Consider the following 16,137-nt stretch of genomic DNA (forward strand, 5'->3'; position numbering starts at 1 on the left):
TCTCTCAGTCTTTGTCCATAGTTTACTCACATGATGTAAGACCCCTCACAGATTTCAGTAGCCTGCCTCTTTTTGTCTCCTATTTCCACACAAGCATTTTCCCACTTATTACCAAGTTTTTGAAAGCACTTTTAAAAATACACTTTTTATTTTGGAAAAGTTTTAAGAGTTACAGAAAAGTTGCCAAGATAGTGCAGGGTGTTCCCGTGTCCTCCCACCCAGCTGTCCTGCTAGTGACATCTTCCAACACCACACCAGGTCTCCAGGGTTGCCACAACAAAGCCCCACGGTGTGGAGGGTTCAGATTACAGTTCCAGAGGCCCCAGGCCCAAGGTCAAGCAAGGTGACAGTGGGGCCACGCTCTCTGCTAAGCTCCTCGGGGAGGGTCCTTCCTTGAATCCTTGCATCCTCACCTACTTGGACATAAGATCACATTCTGAGGTTCCAGGTAGATGTGAACTGTGGGGGGACACTGGCCTAATGCACCATGGGATATTTGTCACAGCTAAGTAACCAACACTGGTACATGACTCTTCACTAAACTCCACACTTCCTTAAGATTTCAGCTCATTTCCCCCCTCACAAATGCCCTTTACTTATCCCAGGACCCCACATTACATCTAAAGGTCATGTCTCAGACTCTTCTTGGCTGTGACGGTTTCTTGTTTTTGATGACCTTGACAGTTTGGAGGAGAGCTGGTCCGATATTCTGTGGACTGCCCCTTGATGGGAATATGTCTGATGTTCTTCTCATGGTGAGACTGGGGCGGTGGGTTTTGGAAGCAAGACTGCAGGGGCAAAGTGCTCTTCTTATCACATGCTCTCAAGGGCATCTGCTTTCATCAGATTCATCACTGGGATGTTGACCTTGGTCCCCTAGTCAAGGTCGTGCCTGCCAGTTCTCTCTGCTGCCATTATCTCCCCCACCATTCGATACTCCACAGAAGGGGGTCTGTAAGCAAAGCCCATACTCAGAAAGCGATGCCTACAGAGAATTCCTCTGCACGGAGGACTCCTCTCCTCTCCCTCACTTACTTATTCATTTGATTACTTCTTTCGGTGGGGACTCATGCACAGTTGTTTTACACTTTGTGTTATCACCCAATGGGATAGTATTTGCTGCAAGCTTTGGCTTTTGGAAGCTCTTCCAGGTGGGCTCCTGTATCCCTCTGCCTGCCCTCTGTCCTTCTGCTGTATGAGCACTTCTAACTCTATGGTCTAAATCGAAAAGGTAGGTGAAGAGCCATTTTTTATGCATGCCAGCAAACTGTTTTACAGAAGGATTGCTTCATGCCCCATCTCTAAGCCTGAAGTCCAAGCTGCCTGCAGGCTGACTCCATCTTACTGTGCGGCTAAAGATGAGCTAGCTCCCCATTGCACAGGCAGCTGGAGCTGGGAGTTGGTTCGCTCCATGGCCGCCCTGGGCCAGTGATGGGAGGTGTAAACCCCATGCTGTGCCTTGCAGTGTCTTAAGGACTAAAAAAAGTGTTCTGAATTATTCACCATAGCACCAAGCCAGAAGCAATCTGAATGTCCATCCACAGTAGAATGGATGAAAGCTTTGTGATATAGTCCCCAAAACATACAGCTGCAAAAATAAGCTAGCTACAGTCCAGGAGACCACAGTGCAAGGCAAATGAATACAGAATGGAGCCAAAAAGGCGAGAAGTCCCTGGACACACAGGAGGGTGCCAGTCATGTGCATCCAAGTGGCAAAACCACCCCCTGTCCCGTTGTTTAAGACTCTGCCCTAATGAGGCACTGTGAGAAAGAGGAGAGTGGGATGACATGCCTGGGGCCTCATAAGACAGGAGCCTGAGGCTGCCCGGAGGGCTGGCAAGTCCTGTGTTCCCCAGGGCTTCCAACCAATGAGAACCCACCTCTCTCACCTGGCATCCAGGGGTGGGTGGGCTTTGGGGCAAACCCAGTGGCTCTGACTTGGTTTCCCCAGAACCACAGTGGAGGAAGGGAGGAGATGAGGTGGAAACTCCCCTGACCTCCAGGGGACTCCCAGGAGCTGAGGAGCTTAGATTCAGGTTCCAAGGTGATTGGGGGTCAGGGGCTGGTTCTGTTCCCCAGGCCTCATGCTGTTCCTGGGGCAGGGACAGAGCAGGAGACACAGGCCTGCTCCAGGGGGCACCTCTGGCTCTGACCGTGCTGGGTTGGTTGTCCGAGCAGACGGCGGAGCTGCTGCAGCAGTGCGCTGAGAGGCGCCTCCAGGAGGAAAAGTCCATGAAGGAGCTGGTGGAGCAGGTGACAGAGGCGCAGAAGAACATCAAGCTGGTGCAGATGAAGCTCCTGAAGGACCGGAGGCAGACAGGTATGGCAGGGGGTGAGGTACCACAAGGCTGTGCCCAGCTCTGCAACCCCCAGCCGGCTTCCAGCCCCAGGGGAGACACCGTGGTTGGTGAGAGCCTCGCTGCCCTCCAGGGAAGGCTGGGGTGGGGCAACCCCCCTCTGACCCCCTTGGCACCCTGCTTGGCCCCAAAGTTCAGGAGGTGATGGAGGAGAGCCGGGAGCTGCTGCAGCGCAGTGCAGAGACAGCCAAGGAGGAGCAGAAGCGGCGCTGTGAGCTCATCTCCCAACTTCGAGCCCTGGAGACCCAGCCTATGCGCAAGGGAAAGCTTGTGGACCTGACCCAGGTGAGGACAGGGCAGGTCTTAGCAGAGCCTCCCCATGTCCGGCTGGGCCTGGCATGGCCATGGGAGGGCGTGTCCACAAGTCCCACCAAGACCAATGGGGGTCTGGCCGTGAGCTGTAGTGCACCTGGCACTGAATGCTATGGTTGCCCTGCCTAGGGCGGGCCCAAGGGTTCATGGTCCTGTAAGCGAGACCTCTGCAACCTCTGGCAACCAGAGGCCAGGGGCCCTGGGAGTGGGCAAGTTAGGCTTCACAAGACGAGCTTCCTGTTGAAGGAGGTCCCAGGACTCCCTGGCCCAGGTGGAAAGCGCAATGTAGGGGAGTGCAGGTGCACAAAGGCTGGAGGCGGGGAGGCTGAGAAGAGAGCACTGGGGCCCAGAAGCCTGTGTGAGAGGCACTGGAAGAGGCCAGGCTGGCATCTGGTGATGGGGGAGCAGGCCCGGAAGGGCCATGGCTGCTGGTTTGTGAACCTGGCTTGATCCCGGGGCACATGGGAAGTCCAGAGGGCACTCTGCTCAGGCCCCCAGGATCTGGCTTGTGGAGACAGCAGTGAGCTTGGGGAGAGGCAGTGAGCTCCGTTTGGGCCCTCCCACAACAGTGGGGCCTTCAGGGCACTCAGCTGAGCTGTGCAGTCACAAGAGGGGGCCCAGGCTGGAGAGGCTGAGTGGCAGACATGTTACACAGCTGCTACTGGGCAGAGGGAAGAGGTCTCCTAGGCACAGGGGCCAGACTGATGGAACATGGGGGAGGGGCCCCAGCGCCAGGGCAGGGGACTGGTCAGGGCACAGGAGATGGCTGTGCAGTCTGGGCATGGGCCTGGAACCCCGTTTCGGTTCTCCCCTTCACCCCGCAGATCCCTGGGTATGGCCTGGAAGGGGAGATGTCTGTGGTGGAGCTTCGAGAGCGGCTGGCCCTGCTCAAGGAGAGCCAGCGGCGAGAGGAGGAAGAGAAGCGAGACCAGATCATCCAGGGCAAGCGCGCGAGAAGCCAGGAACTGCAGAATAGGATGGAGCAGATCTCGCTGTGCCGAGCAGCCATGGGCAGGTCTGCAGCCCTGAGGTAGGTACTGCTGGTCCTCGGGGCCAGCAACTCCGGCAGGAACAAGGTGTGCCTGCCTCTGCCTCCCCTGCCACCCCTCTCCCCTGCAGGCTCTCCCTGCACAATAGAGCACCCTCCTGCAGTTTCCTTCCAGTAGCTTCTTCCACTCCTATTTTATTAGATCATTTCCAGACGTACAAAAATGGTGACAAAATCATGCAGTGAGGGCTTGGATGCAAAATGATCGCATGCAGGCCACGAGTAGGGCCTTTACGTGTATTCCATCTAGCTAGCTACTTACCTGTTCCTGAAGAACCATCTAGAAGTAGTTGCAGGCATCAGATACTCTTCACTCCTGAACACTTCAGAGGCCATCTTCTGAAGGAAAGACGTGGTCCTATATAACACAGGCACAATGATACAACTAGAAAATTCAACGAAAATTCTCATCATCTAAATATCCTCTCTGTGTTCATGTTTCTCTAGCGTCTCAAGACTGTTGGCTATAGGTTTTAAAAGATTGTTTGTTATTGTTTTTTTCCTTTTTAAACCAAAACCTGGGTGAGATTCACACACAGCATTTGATTGTCAAGCATCTCGACTTGACTTCTGTCTTTTTTTTTTTTAATTTTTTTTTTGAAAGATTTTACTTACTTATTTGACAGAGAGAGAGAGATCACAAGCAGGCAGAGAGGCAGGCAGAGAGAGAGAGGGAAGCAGGCTCCCCGAAAAGCAGAGAGCCCGATGCAGGGCTCAATCCCAGGACCGTGTGGTCATGACCTGAGCTGAAGGCAGAGGCTTAACCCACTGAGCCACCCTGGTACCCCATACTTCTCTCTTTCAATGGAGAGCACGTGCACACGCATCCCTTTTGTTTTGGGAACACCACGGTGGCTTTTCCAGCTCCACGAGTCTGTCCTGTGGCAGGGTGGTCAGGCACAGGTTGGTGCCACCCCCCCCCCCCCAGGGTCAGGTGGCACTTAGCCCTGTCACAGCATAGCCTGGTTCAGGCCCTGGCACCCAGGGCTCCAGAGACGGTGTGTAACTGGGGCGGGGTGGGCAGAAGGGAGGACAGTCACAAAATCCATCACTATTGATCCTGAGCGACTGCTGCTCTGGTTACAATTTGAGGAGGCCCCATGTGGGACAGGGCTGGCTGGCCACTCAGCAGGTCCCCAAGGTGGCAGGCATCTGGGAGACCTCACCACTTCCAGACTCAGCCTGATGGAACCCATGTGCAGCCTGGTCGGTGTCAGGGAGACTGCAAGGATCCAAACCTGCTAAGGAAGCTCCTGAAGCCTTCTGCGAGCAGGCAGACCTCAGGGCATTGATTCACCGGCACCTTTTTCGTGGGCAGTCTGACTGGCGGGACCAGGATGTGCACTTAACCCAAAGCCATCGGGGAGCAGTCGGTAGAATGTGACTTCATTTTGGAAGGAAAAATAGCCTAGTATGGTAGAGATTTGCAAAGCCCTGTTAGCAGGGATTGCCTCTAGGCGAGAGAGTGGCAAGGAGAGCGCAAGGTGAAAGAGGGTTTTCACTTCTTTGCTCCAAATACCTCCGTAGCTAATAGACAAAGTTACATTCTTAAAACGTTAAGTGCAAAGAGCAAAAAGGTAATGGTGCTGGGCACCGTTAGCGGTCCTTGGACGGCACCCCAGCAGTCCTTGGAGAGACTCTCCCCCCTGCAGCTGAAACACTCCCATTAATCTCCGTTTGGGGGCCCTGATCAGCCCGCTCTGTCGCCCGCTCAGGTGGGAGGAGAAGAAAGCCCGCTCTGCGGCCCCGGGGGTGTCCTCCCAGGATGAGCGCGTGCTGGAGCTGCAGCGCAAGGTCGAGGAGAAGGTGGCAGAGCGCCGCCGCAAGCAGGCAACCCTGAAGTCGGTGCCGGTGCCGGTGCCGGCGCCGGCGCCGGCGTCGCGCCCTGCGCGCACTAAGGCATGGGTGAGCTCTGGGAGCGCGCGGGGCGGCTGGGCGCACAGTGACGGTGGGGAGGTCATGGACCCGGCGCAGGGGCAGTGGGGGCGACCCCGGCCCGCGCCGACCTCTCCCGCGGCGCGTCCACAGGCGCACCAGGAGCAACAGCACTGGCGGGATCTGCAGCAAAGCCGCGAGCGCCGGCTGCGAACGCTGCAGCTGAGCACCTCGGCTGCCGGGCACGGGCGCCGCCAGGAGGCCGCCTGAGCCGGGCCGGCGACCCCAGACCCCGCGCAGCCCGCCCAGCCCGCGCAGCAGAGCGTGCGGAAAGCGCAGTGCACCTCCTCTTCCCCGTCCGCGCGCCCAGCTGCACGCCCCCGGCCCCCCAGTGTCCCCCCGCTCCCCGGCCAGAACAGGGCTGCCGGACAAGATACAAGGCGCCCAGTTACTGCGTGGGACAAACACACTAAACAAAAGTATCCTTTTTTATCTGCAATTAGAAATTATCTGGGTGTCCTGTACTTTATATGCTAAATGTGACCACCCTGACCTAGATCCTCGCCCTTCCCTGGGGCGCAGCGCAAAGCATTAGCCACGTCCCTCTTCAGAGCTCCCAGAGCCACCGCTGCTCGTGAAAACTTGGGAGTCCCCACTCTCTGCCCAGAGTCTGGTGGCAAGGTTTACCCCGTGTGGTTGCGCACGTGAGTTTGATTGAAGTGGCCGGGTGCTTGAGCCACTGGAAAAGGCCTATCTCAGGACTTACCTCCAGCAAACCTCACTGCAGCCGTGGTGGGGAGGGGGTCAAGGGGGATGCAGGAACGGTCCTCTACCCCCATTCTGCTGATGAGGCCAGTAGTCCTCAAAGAGGTAAAGTAACCAGCCCCAAAAGCCTTGACCCAAAGCTAAGTCTGCTTGACTTTAGAGCCCCACCCAGCCTTCTTCAGCAATACCAAAGGAGCATGACTGGAGCCAGTGGGCATGAGCCCAGACCGGGACACATTCATAATTTTGGTTCCTCTGGATTTGGTTCCTCTCCAGCGTGAGGCTGGAGAGGTCATGACCTTGAGGATAGGCTGGCTGAGCAAAAGCCTGCTGTGGAAATGCAGAATCATGGATAAAATACAAGGTGCTGCAGCTCCAGGAAGGACAGTCTGGGCACGGCCCCAGGGAGAAGGGCTGGAAACAGCGGGGTAGTTAGATGTCCAGGAGAGATATGCCCCCAAACTTGACATCCTCCTTGGCTCTGTTGGGGAGATGACACCTCAAAGGGGGAGGCTGGACCCCAGGGCACATTCTGACCAGGAAGATGGGCATCTTAGAGTAAAACAACAGACTGAACACCAGCGTTCTTCCCCAATATTTTGAGCAGTGCCAGAAACACAGGACTTTCCCAGGTTGATAGAGAAATTTCCCACCTCTCTGTCGAAAGAGCTGGGGGCTGGAATTTTATTTTTTTCATTTAACTGATTTCATTATTCATTTAAGGAAACAAATGTGACATTTCTTACAAGTGTTATGTGAGATGGAAATCCATTCCACTTGATTTCAAGGAAATACACAGACGATTGCCTGTCCAGATTCCCTCGGGAGCTCTTCGAGTTTCAAAGGATGCATATTAACTCCGGTAGCTGGCAGTACAAAGGTGGGGTGGGCTTCAAAACATGCTGACGCAGGAGCTTGGTCTCCAAGCCAGTAGCAGTTCCAGCCTCACATCGAGGAAGAAGAGTCATCTCTCCCTGGTGGCTCTCTTAGGAGGGCTCTCTGTCCTCAAGGCATTGTGTGAACATCTGCTCCAGTCTCACTGGCCTGAAATGAACAAGCCCTGTGGAGCCATTCCTGCAGTGGGAGAGGTCTGTATGGGTGCCCAAAGCAAGCACTGTGGCAGGAGGAGAGGAGCCTAACCCTTCACCTCTCAGGCCAGCTTCTGGAGCATGGCGGGGAGGTGCTAGCCCCACTGATTTGTGGTGCTGTAGGCAATGATGCTGGTTGGCAGTGCACACTGACGTCCACAACTGCCCTCGTGGACTGGGCAGCTCCTCAGAGCTTGTACTATACCAGCCTGAGGGGGAACAGGCCTTATGTTCTAGATTGACAGCAAAATGTCTCCAGTATCCTGGTCCCCTGCCCTGTCACCTCTCATTAAGAGGTAGTCTGTTTCCCTCAGTCCTTGAATCTGGACTGGCTTGTGTGGGCCAGGAGGGTGCAGAAGTGGCTGTGTGCCAGTTTTGAGGCTGGGTCTCATGTGGCCTTGGGAGTTCCCTCTTGCTCTGTTGGAACAAGCCCCAGGGTGAGCATGTCCAGGGTGGCCTGCTGGGAGGAGACACTATACGAGATCAGCCAGTTGTCCCAGCAGAAGCCATCCTCATCCATACTACAAACCAGCAGAACCAAACCCAACATGTGAGGCCAGTCGGAAACAGAACCTCCCCGTGCCCCCACTAACTTGTAGATTCATTAACAATAAATGCGTCTTTGTTCAAAGCACTGAGCTTTGAGGTTTGTTCAGAAGTGGCTAACTGGGGGCGCCTGGGTGGCTCAGTGGGTTGAAGCCTCTGCCTTCAGCTCGGGTCATGATCCCAGGGTCCTGGGATCGAGCCCCGCATCGGGCTCTCTGCTCCGTGGAGAGCCTGCTTCCTCCTGTCTCTCTGCCTGTCTCTCTGCCTACTTGTCATCTCTGCCTATCAAATAAATAAATAAAATCTTAAAAAAAAAAAAAAAAAGAAGTGGCTAACTGGCCTTCACTTACCAAGGCTTCCCCCTACTGCAAGAAGCTTTTTTAAGAAGGTTTTATTTATTTTGGGGGAGGGGAGGCGTGCCTGGAGCCAGACCTGGGGATTGATCCCATGACACTGAGATCATAACCTGAGCCAAGAGTCAGGCACTTAACTGACTGAGCCACCCAGGTGCCCCCTTCACAAACCCTTTGAGAGAGTCCAACTGCCCCTGGAAAGTGGGCCAGCCAAGAGAAGCCAGGTGCAGCTGAGGCGAAGAAAGCTCTCTCTAGACCACCCAGGAATCTGACATTCTGCTTCAGTGCATTTTCTGTGTAAATGCAACCAGAAAACTCTCACTAACAGTACCTGAAACTCACTTGAATAGAGGTTCTCTGCAAATAGTTAAAAAGCAGACTCTCCGACCTCATCCACAGAGTCAGGTTCTGGTGTGATGCCCAGGAATCTACATCAGCTATGTGCCACTTGGAAGCAAAAAGGTTCGTCTTTTCTCTGAGCTGGAAACATTCAGGGCCAAAGGCATCATCTGTGAGGGAGCCAGGAATGTTCACATCCTAAGTTCAGTGTCAAATGAAGTTCAGAAAGAACTTAAAGGTCACAACCCTGAGATCATGACCTGAGCTGCAATCAAAGGATTGGACACTCAAGTGACTGAGCCACCCAGGCGCCCCTCAACATCACATGTTTAGTGTGATTAAAGTTACAAATAGAGGGGCACCTGGGGTGGTTCGGTCTGTTAAGTGGGTGCTTTCAGCTCATGTTATGATCCCAGGGTCCTGTGATGGAGTCCTGAATCAAGCTTCCTGCTCAGTGTGGAGCCTGCTTCTCCCTCTGCCCATGCCCCTGTTAATGCATGTGCGCAGGCTCTCTCTCTGAAATAAATAGAACTTAAAAAAAATAATAAAGTTACAAATAGAAAACCCTAGCTTTTCTTTAGGTTGTGAAATTCAAGTTATTAATCTTTTTTAAATCTTTAATTATCATCACAAGCTGAAATCCCCTTTAACATTTTTTTTGAGATTTATTTTAGAGATAGAAGGAGGGAGGGAGGGAGGAAGTGTACAAGCATGGTGGGGGGGGCCCATGGGGCACAGAGGGGTAGAATCTCAAGTAGACTCCCTGCTGGGTACAGAGCCAGACACAGGGCTCCATCCCAATACCAGTCAGATCATGACCTGAGCTGAAACCAAGAGCTGGACGATTAACCCACTGTGCCACCCAAGGGCCTCCCCTTTCTCATTTTAAACTGCATTTACACATGTAGAGTCTAAACCTATTTTTCAGCCTTTCTGAGGATGTCTGGAGAGCAGCCATGACAGCGGTGGCCTGGATCTGGGTTCCTTCAGAACAGGAGGGACAGGCTAGGCTTTCTATTGCCAAATCCATGTCCAAGTGCAGTTCTGGCCGCTCAACTCCAGGCACCCACCGCCCGCTTTTCTGCTGAGGTTCTGCCCGGCATGCACCTGTGATGTTCTGTGTGGCGTCCTCCCTCTCCCCACCGACCCCTCTGAAGCAGGCACTGGACTGTTACTCTCCCCATATGCCTGGTGAGGGGACTGGGGAAGACCTGCTCAGACGGAAGAGCTGGGTGGGATTCACACTCAGGTAGGCGGGGTCCAGAGCCCGCAGTTAGGCCCGAGGCCCCAGAGCGCTCCGCCCTCTGCCCGCATCGTGGCCTTTCCCAGGACTAATCCTGGCCGCAGTCTCCCCCCGGGACTCAAACAGGGGTCTGTGCTTCCCCCGCCCCCCCCGCCCGGGGTTCCCTTCTTCACATCCACTGCCCTCGGGATAACCCAGACTCAACCCGAGATTAGGTCCCTCCACAGGGTTCTCGCGTCCCCCCACAGCCGCCACTCCCCGGCTCTGCTCCTCGCACAGCGGGAGGCCTGCGGGCTCCCGGACAGGCCGGCCTATCTCTGCGCACTCCGGCTCCCTCTCTAGAGACAGCCCTCTTCCCTTCCGGCCCTTTCGGGTCGCAGCTCCGAGGTCGCTTCCTCCAGGGAGCCCTCCCAGAGGCTCCGCCTAAGTGCCTCCTCCGGGCCCTCCCAGACGGGCGAGGCTGTGCGTCCCTCTGGTCTTCGCCGCCAGCCTGGGAGACGGTCGGGGATCGCCAGCACCAGAAGCCGGGCCCGGAGCCTGGCACGCCGAGTCGCGGGCGCCCCGGAGTTGGTGCAGATTCGGGCCCGGGTTCTGGCCGACAGCAGAGACTCCGGAGGCACAGCTCACCAAGGCCAAGCTAACAGGAGAGGAACTTCGGTCGCTGACCCGAGATAACATACGGCTTCGCGCGGTCGCCTCAGAACGTCGGGAGCCCACCGCCGCAGTCGCCCAGTAAACTACAACTCCCGAGAGGCCTTGCGCGCCGAGGGGGCGTGCAGGCCGCGAGTCTCGCGGGAAAGCGGGAGCTCGAGCTTGAGGGTGTGGGCGGGGCCGGAAAGAAGCGCATTTCAAAGCGGTAATAGATGGTTTTTTTAGCCAATAGGATTGAAAACATACCTCCTGGACCGGTAAACCGCGGGAGTCGAGACGACGACGGCCAATGGGAGTGCGCGGGGGTGGAGCCCAGGCCTCAGGAGCGGAAGTGGGTCGCTGTGGAGGCGGCGGCGTCTTGCTCGAGGATTTCTCCTCGGTGGCTTCCGGGGGTGCTTCCTCGCCAGAGTGTGTCGGCGACGACTCCTGCCACGCCGAACTCGCTCCCGGTAAGTCAGGCTTCGCGGAGAGCAAGCGGCCAGCCAGGGCCTAGCGGATGCGGGGTTCGGGCGGCTTCGCGGCCTGTGGAGGCCCGCGGCGCTGCGGCCCACCGTAGCGTGGCCAAGCCAGCTCGGGCCGGACGCCCGGCCGGCCTCCCTCGGGACCGCGGCCCCGCTCGCCCGCCCGCCCGCCACGCCACGCCCCGCCGTCCGCGTGGCCGTCCGGGCCCGGCTCAGCGAGGGGGATGGATGTGCGAGCGCCTCGCCTAGAGCCTCGACTGCCCCAGCGGGCTGCGGCCCCGGCTCTCGGGTGTAGCGAAGCCAGCGAAGCCGGGGGCTGGGGAGGGGGACGGACGCGCCCAAGGTCACGCCGGGAGTCGCTCCGGGGCGCCGGCCTGTGCGGGGCGTTCAGGGGAGGCCCCGGCTGGGGTTTTGTTCCCGGCTGACGCCGCCTCCTTTGTGTGCTCGCGCCGCCGCCCCGCCATCGCGGGCCTGTGAGTGCGCCCGGGCCGCGTGGCCGAGCTTCCTGGGCTGACGGCGCTGGGGGCGGCGGGGGCTGGCCCGGGCGGCGCCCACCCGGGACTGAGCTTAGTAGGTTCTTCGCTTCCGGTCGTTGGGGCGGTGGGGAGGGCGCTGGAGCGCTGAGGCCTGCAGCCGGCCCCGCCCCTCGGGCGCCTGCACGGGCTGGGGCGTCTGCACCGGCTCGGGCGTCTGCACCCAGAGCCTGAAGAGTGAGCGGGGGCTCGGGGGAGGCTTGAGATCCGGAGCACAAGGCTTGGCGAGCACCGCTGTCCGTCCTTTGACCCGTCAAGGGAGAAGGGTAAAGTTCGGAGTCGGGCTTCCGCGCGTGAGCCGTTTTTGTGAGGCTTTGGCTTTTATCTTCTTGTCCGTGCCCATCGACGTTTACAGTCACACCTTAGTTCTGCTTCTGCGTTAGGGTCTCGGAGGCAGACCTGTGGTCCTGCCTCCCAGCCGAGGCTGCGGGGTGGTTGGGGAGACTGAGGAGGTGTGCCCTAGGTCGTGCAGCCTGCTACCTAGGTGACGGCAGAGCCGGCCTGGAACCTCGCTTTCCTGTGGGTGTAGGACTAGGCCTTTAAGTTCAGTGACTGGGCGTTTGGGGACCACTAGTGATGAAGGACAGAGACGTTCAAGGGAATCGCTTTAACTGGTTGTGTGGGGAGACATGTTGGGTTCAGTTTTATCTGAGCTGCAGGTGAAATGGGAACATTCAAGTAGAAAGAGGTGGTGTTGCTGGTTTTGTATTGCCTAAACGTGAGCTTCCAACTCAGATTTAAAAATCTTACGTTAATACAGTGTTTATTAACCTTTTTTCTCCCTAGTGACCTCCCCTGGCATTTTTTAGTTTTTCTTAATTGTCCTCTCCATGAAATGTTAATGCTTCCTAAATACCGTAGGTCTTCTTATGTACTGTTTAGGTAGCTATGGCTTGATCATAAAAAGAATAAGGTTTTTTTTTTCACCCCCTTTGAGAGTGGATACTTTAAAAATTCTAAGTCAGCACTGTTTTAAGGTCTTCTGTGTGCCAAGTTTTCTGCTTGGGATATAGCCACGGACAGAACAGGCATGGTACAACTCCACCTCGAACTGAGGAGGGTGGGTGGAGGGAGTGAGAAATTTCCTGAGTTTGAAATATAAATTGTAGGAGAGACGAGACTGGAGAGGTAAGCAGGAACCCGGTCACAAGGTGTTTGCTGTGCCCCAAGTTAATTCAGAATTTATGTTAAGACCACGTGGGGGAAAAAATCACTAAATGAAGTTCTAGTAACATGGTTACATTTGCATTTTTTTAAAAAATCACCATACTGTGAGGATGGCTTAGAAAGATGGGTGAGACTAGTGGCCTCTGGACCAGTTAGGCAGAGAGAAGTATGGCTTGGACCATGGTGAGGAGTGGGAACTGAACTCGGGCCAGTGATTGCCAGTCGTGGGAGCTATTCACTGGATTTTTACTTAAAAAGCTGTTGCAAGGTTCATGTGCAGTAGTTTATACCCCTGCCAGTTTCTGGAAAAGATTTGAGGTGCTACTGAATGCAGATATGTGCAGAAGGTCATTGGTTTTATGCTGCATGAACATTGCTTTGTGTGTTCTTTGTGTGTGTGTATGTTACTAGTGTCTTATTTTGAAATGATTTATGTACATCTTTCACTGTCCTCGAGTTAGCTGGCTCTTGTAGATTTGACAGGGCTGACTTTGTTTCTGGAGGGATAATTCACATATTATGCTCTTGTAACTTACTACTCCTAACTAGCTTGTTTCTCAGCAGGGCTTTGGGGATTATAGAGCAAGGCATTTTAAGGTTTCCTCTCTGAGGAGGAAGGCCCACAGCACAAGTACTGCTGCATCTCAAAGTCAGAGTTCAAGTATGAGGAAGCTGGTGAGGTTGGGCTGTAGAGTGCTGCTGCAGAATTTCCTTTGGAAGGGCTTTTTTCCCCATGTATAAATAAAGGTTGTCAAGTTTATTATTCCTACCTACACTGTGCAGGGTAGGAAAGGCCTGAAAATGTCTCAAAATAGTAGCTTCCTTGTGTAAAATAAAATTTTGACCCTAAGGCTTTCCTGGAGGGATGTCTACACCCAATATGGGGCTCAAACTCCACAACACCAAGATCCGTTCTAGCTGTTATGTATGTGGAAATGAGATATTCTTTACTTTTCTCCCATGGTGATGATCTGTTTGTAAGTCTTCCTTTGTTTCCTGATGGTGACTATATTTTTACTTGCAATGTAAGGCTCCATATCCCCTTTTCATCTTTCATTTCACCTCAAGATAGTCTGTGCCATCTCTGTCAAGCATCTAATGAGCTTGATAGTTTAATTTCTTTTTTAAAAGATTTTATTAATTTTTAGAGATTTTATTTATTAGAGAGCATTGGGAGGGCGACAGAGGGAGACCTGAGACAAAGGCAGACGCTTCATCGACTGAGGCATACCTCAGTTGATCAAGGCACACCTTGATCATTTAATTTCACTGGAAGAAAGTTGTGATTTCAGCGTGTTTGTGCTAAGAGAAGGGAACACTGCAATAGATATTGGCCTTTAAGACAGGTTGACCACATTGAGTACAGGAAGAAATGGTTAGATTAGGACCAGGAGGAGCAGGAGAAATGTAAGGAACCTGTGAAGTAGGTCTTAAAGGATGAGCAGGAGCGGGTATGGGTCCCTTTTAGCCAAGGGGACTGCGTGGATCAGATTATGCCCCTGGTCTTAGGAGGAGACTGACAGCCAGGATACCAGAGTAAAGTACAGTCAGTTCTGCTTTAAACACTTGTTTGGAAGCATGATTTGTTCCAACAGGATTTATATACTAGGAACAGTTTGAACATTATGGGGATTTTGAGTTTGCTGTGCATTATAATTTCACCTATGAGAACTACTAGACGAACCAAAAAATTGAACTGAGTCGAGTCAAGTCACGTAGACTGTAGACAGTACACACCTCAAGCATCCCCCAGCTCTCTCAATGACTGTGTGTGGTATGAGCCACACCGTTACACATGTTTTGTTTAAAAAAAAAATTCTCCCTACTTCCCAGTAACTCGAAAACTGCAAACCTTATGGGGCACCTGGGTGGCTCAGTGGGTTAAAGCCTCTGCCTTCGGCTCAGGTCATGATCTCAGGGTCCTGGGATCGAGCCCCACATTGGGCTCTCTGCTCCCTGGAGAGCCTGCTTCCTCCTCTCTCTGCCTGCCTGCCTACTTGTGATCTCTATCTGTCAAATAAATAAATAAAATCTTTAAAAAAAAAAAAAAGAAGAACTGCAAACCTTATAAAGTATTCATGCATCTTCTGACCATTTAACATGTGCAGAAGCGTGCTTCTCTTCTGTTAGGTTAACTTGTGTGTGTGTAACATTGACAAAGGTTTTTAATGTCGTACCCCTAATTTCTTTGTTTTCCCATAAGTCCTGTGGGTTTTTTGTTTTGTGTGGTGTATTTAGGAATACACCTGTCTAACTTCAGGTGAGGCCAGAAGGGTTAGCACTGGGTTAGGGAAGGGAGGTTATGCTGAAGGTGATGGATGTGATCTTTTGGGAGCATTTGCAATCTTTTTTGGGCCTTTTGGAGCTTGGTCATTTTTTTAAGCTCCCATGTGAAGCCTTTTAACTTCCCTGGCCCCTTTTCCCTTTTCCATCTCTGTTAGAGCATTACCTTCATAGTCAGGAACCTGCTATACTTCATGAAGCATCCCAGTTGCCACATTTGTCCTGGAGGACAAGGACCATTGACTTCTATTTTACTTCCTAGGTAGAGTGTCAGAGGAGAGTTGAAGTTCTAGATTAGGGCTTCTGCTGCTCACAGGCCCAGGTATGGAATCCCACTGCCAAGATTGGTGTCTCCAGAGAATTGGGTTTGACGAGCCCTTCGGTGACAGGGTCCATGCATTCTTTAGCCAGCCCACCTGTGCATCTGCCTTGAGGGGAAGGGAAGGACTTGTGTTGAGGATCCCTGGGTGAGGGCTGTTTAAGACCAGCCAAGTATGCAAATGAGGGAGCTGCCGCAGTGTGGCACTGCTCTGCATCTCCTTGCTGTCCTATAGACCATGGAATTGCATTTGTAAGCTTCTGACCACCTGCCCCCCCTCCACCTGGAGGGCCTGTGCCTTGGCTATTCTTAGTTCCACCCCCTCCCCCCAACCAGGTTCATGATTCAGTACAAGCATCTGAGCCTCCTAAGTGGCTTTTTCTGGTAGGCCCTATGTTCAGGCACCATCCACACAGACCCAACATGCCTGCCCCCTGTGAGTTACGTGGCCAGTTACTTTTGTCCCAGGGAAGAGGGGGAAGTTGTTGATGGCCTTGGCACCCGAGGTTGATAGCTTCATTGGTCTTTGATATCTTTGCAGCCTCTGGAAGGATAGATCCTTAGGTTTCCTTTGTGACACACCCCTGCTCCTGGCCTTTAGGAATTGCCTTGTTTGTATCACCAGGCCACCAAGGCTGAAAAAAAAAATTAGGGGCACCTGGGTGGCTCAGTGGGTTGAGCCTCTGCCTTCAGCTCAGGTCATGATCTTAAGGTCCTGGGATCGAGCCCTGAGTTGGGCTCTCTGCTCAGCAGGGAGCCTGCTTCTCTATCTCTCTGCCTGTTTATGATTGCTGTCT

The 16,137-nt window shown here is 53.9% G+C and overlaps 2 protein-coding genes across 2 annotated transcripts in view; both read left to right on the forward strand.

Annotated features, from left to right (window-relative positions):
• Nucleotides 1-6,248, forward strand: part of CFAP99 (cilia and flagella associated protein 99) — a 34,415-nt gene extending 28,167 nt beyond the window's left edge. Inside the window, exons 12-16 of the mRNA XM_059379648.1 lie at nt 2,179-2,320; nt 2,491-2,642; nt 3,494-3,699; nt 5,433-5,562; nt 5,698-6,248. Coding sequence (XP_059235631.1) covers nt 2,179-2,320; nt 2,491-2,642; nt 3,494-3,699; nt 5,433-5,562; nt 5,698-5,862 — 795 coding nt within the window. The 3' untranslated portion in view covers nt 5,863-6,248. The remainder of the gene's footprint in view (nt 1-2,178; nt 2,321-2,490; nt 2,643-3,493; nt 3,700-5,432; nt 5,563-5,697) is intronic.
• A 4,584-nt stretch (nt 6,249-10,832) lies between these two features.
• The window catches only part of RNF4 (ring finger protein 4), a 36,047-nt gene continuing 30,742 nt past the window's right edge, over nt 10,833-16,137 (forward strand). The window contains exon 1 of the mRNA XM_059379635.1: nt 10,833-11,026. The gene's annotated coding sequence lies outside the window, so the exon portion shown is untranslated. The remainder of the gene's footprint in view (nt 11,027-16,137) is intronic.

Source organism: Mustela nigripes, chromosome 1 (genome assembly GCF_022355385.1).
Source record: "Mustela nigripes isolate SB6536 chromosome 1, MUSNIG.SB6536, whole genome shotgun sequence".
Classification (NCBI taxonomy): domain Eukaryota; kingdom Metazoa; phylum Chordata; class Mammalia; order Carnivora; family Mustelidae; genus Mustela; species Mustela nigripes.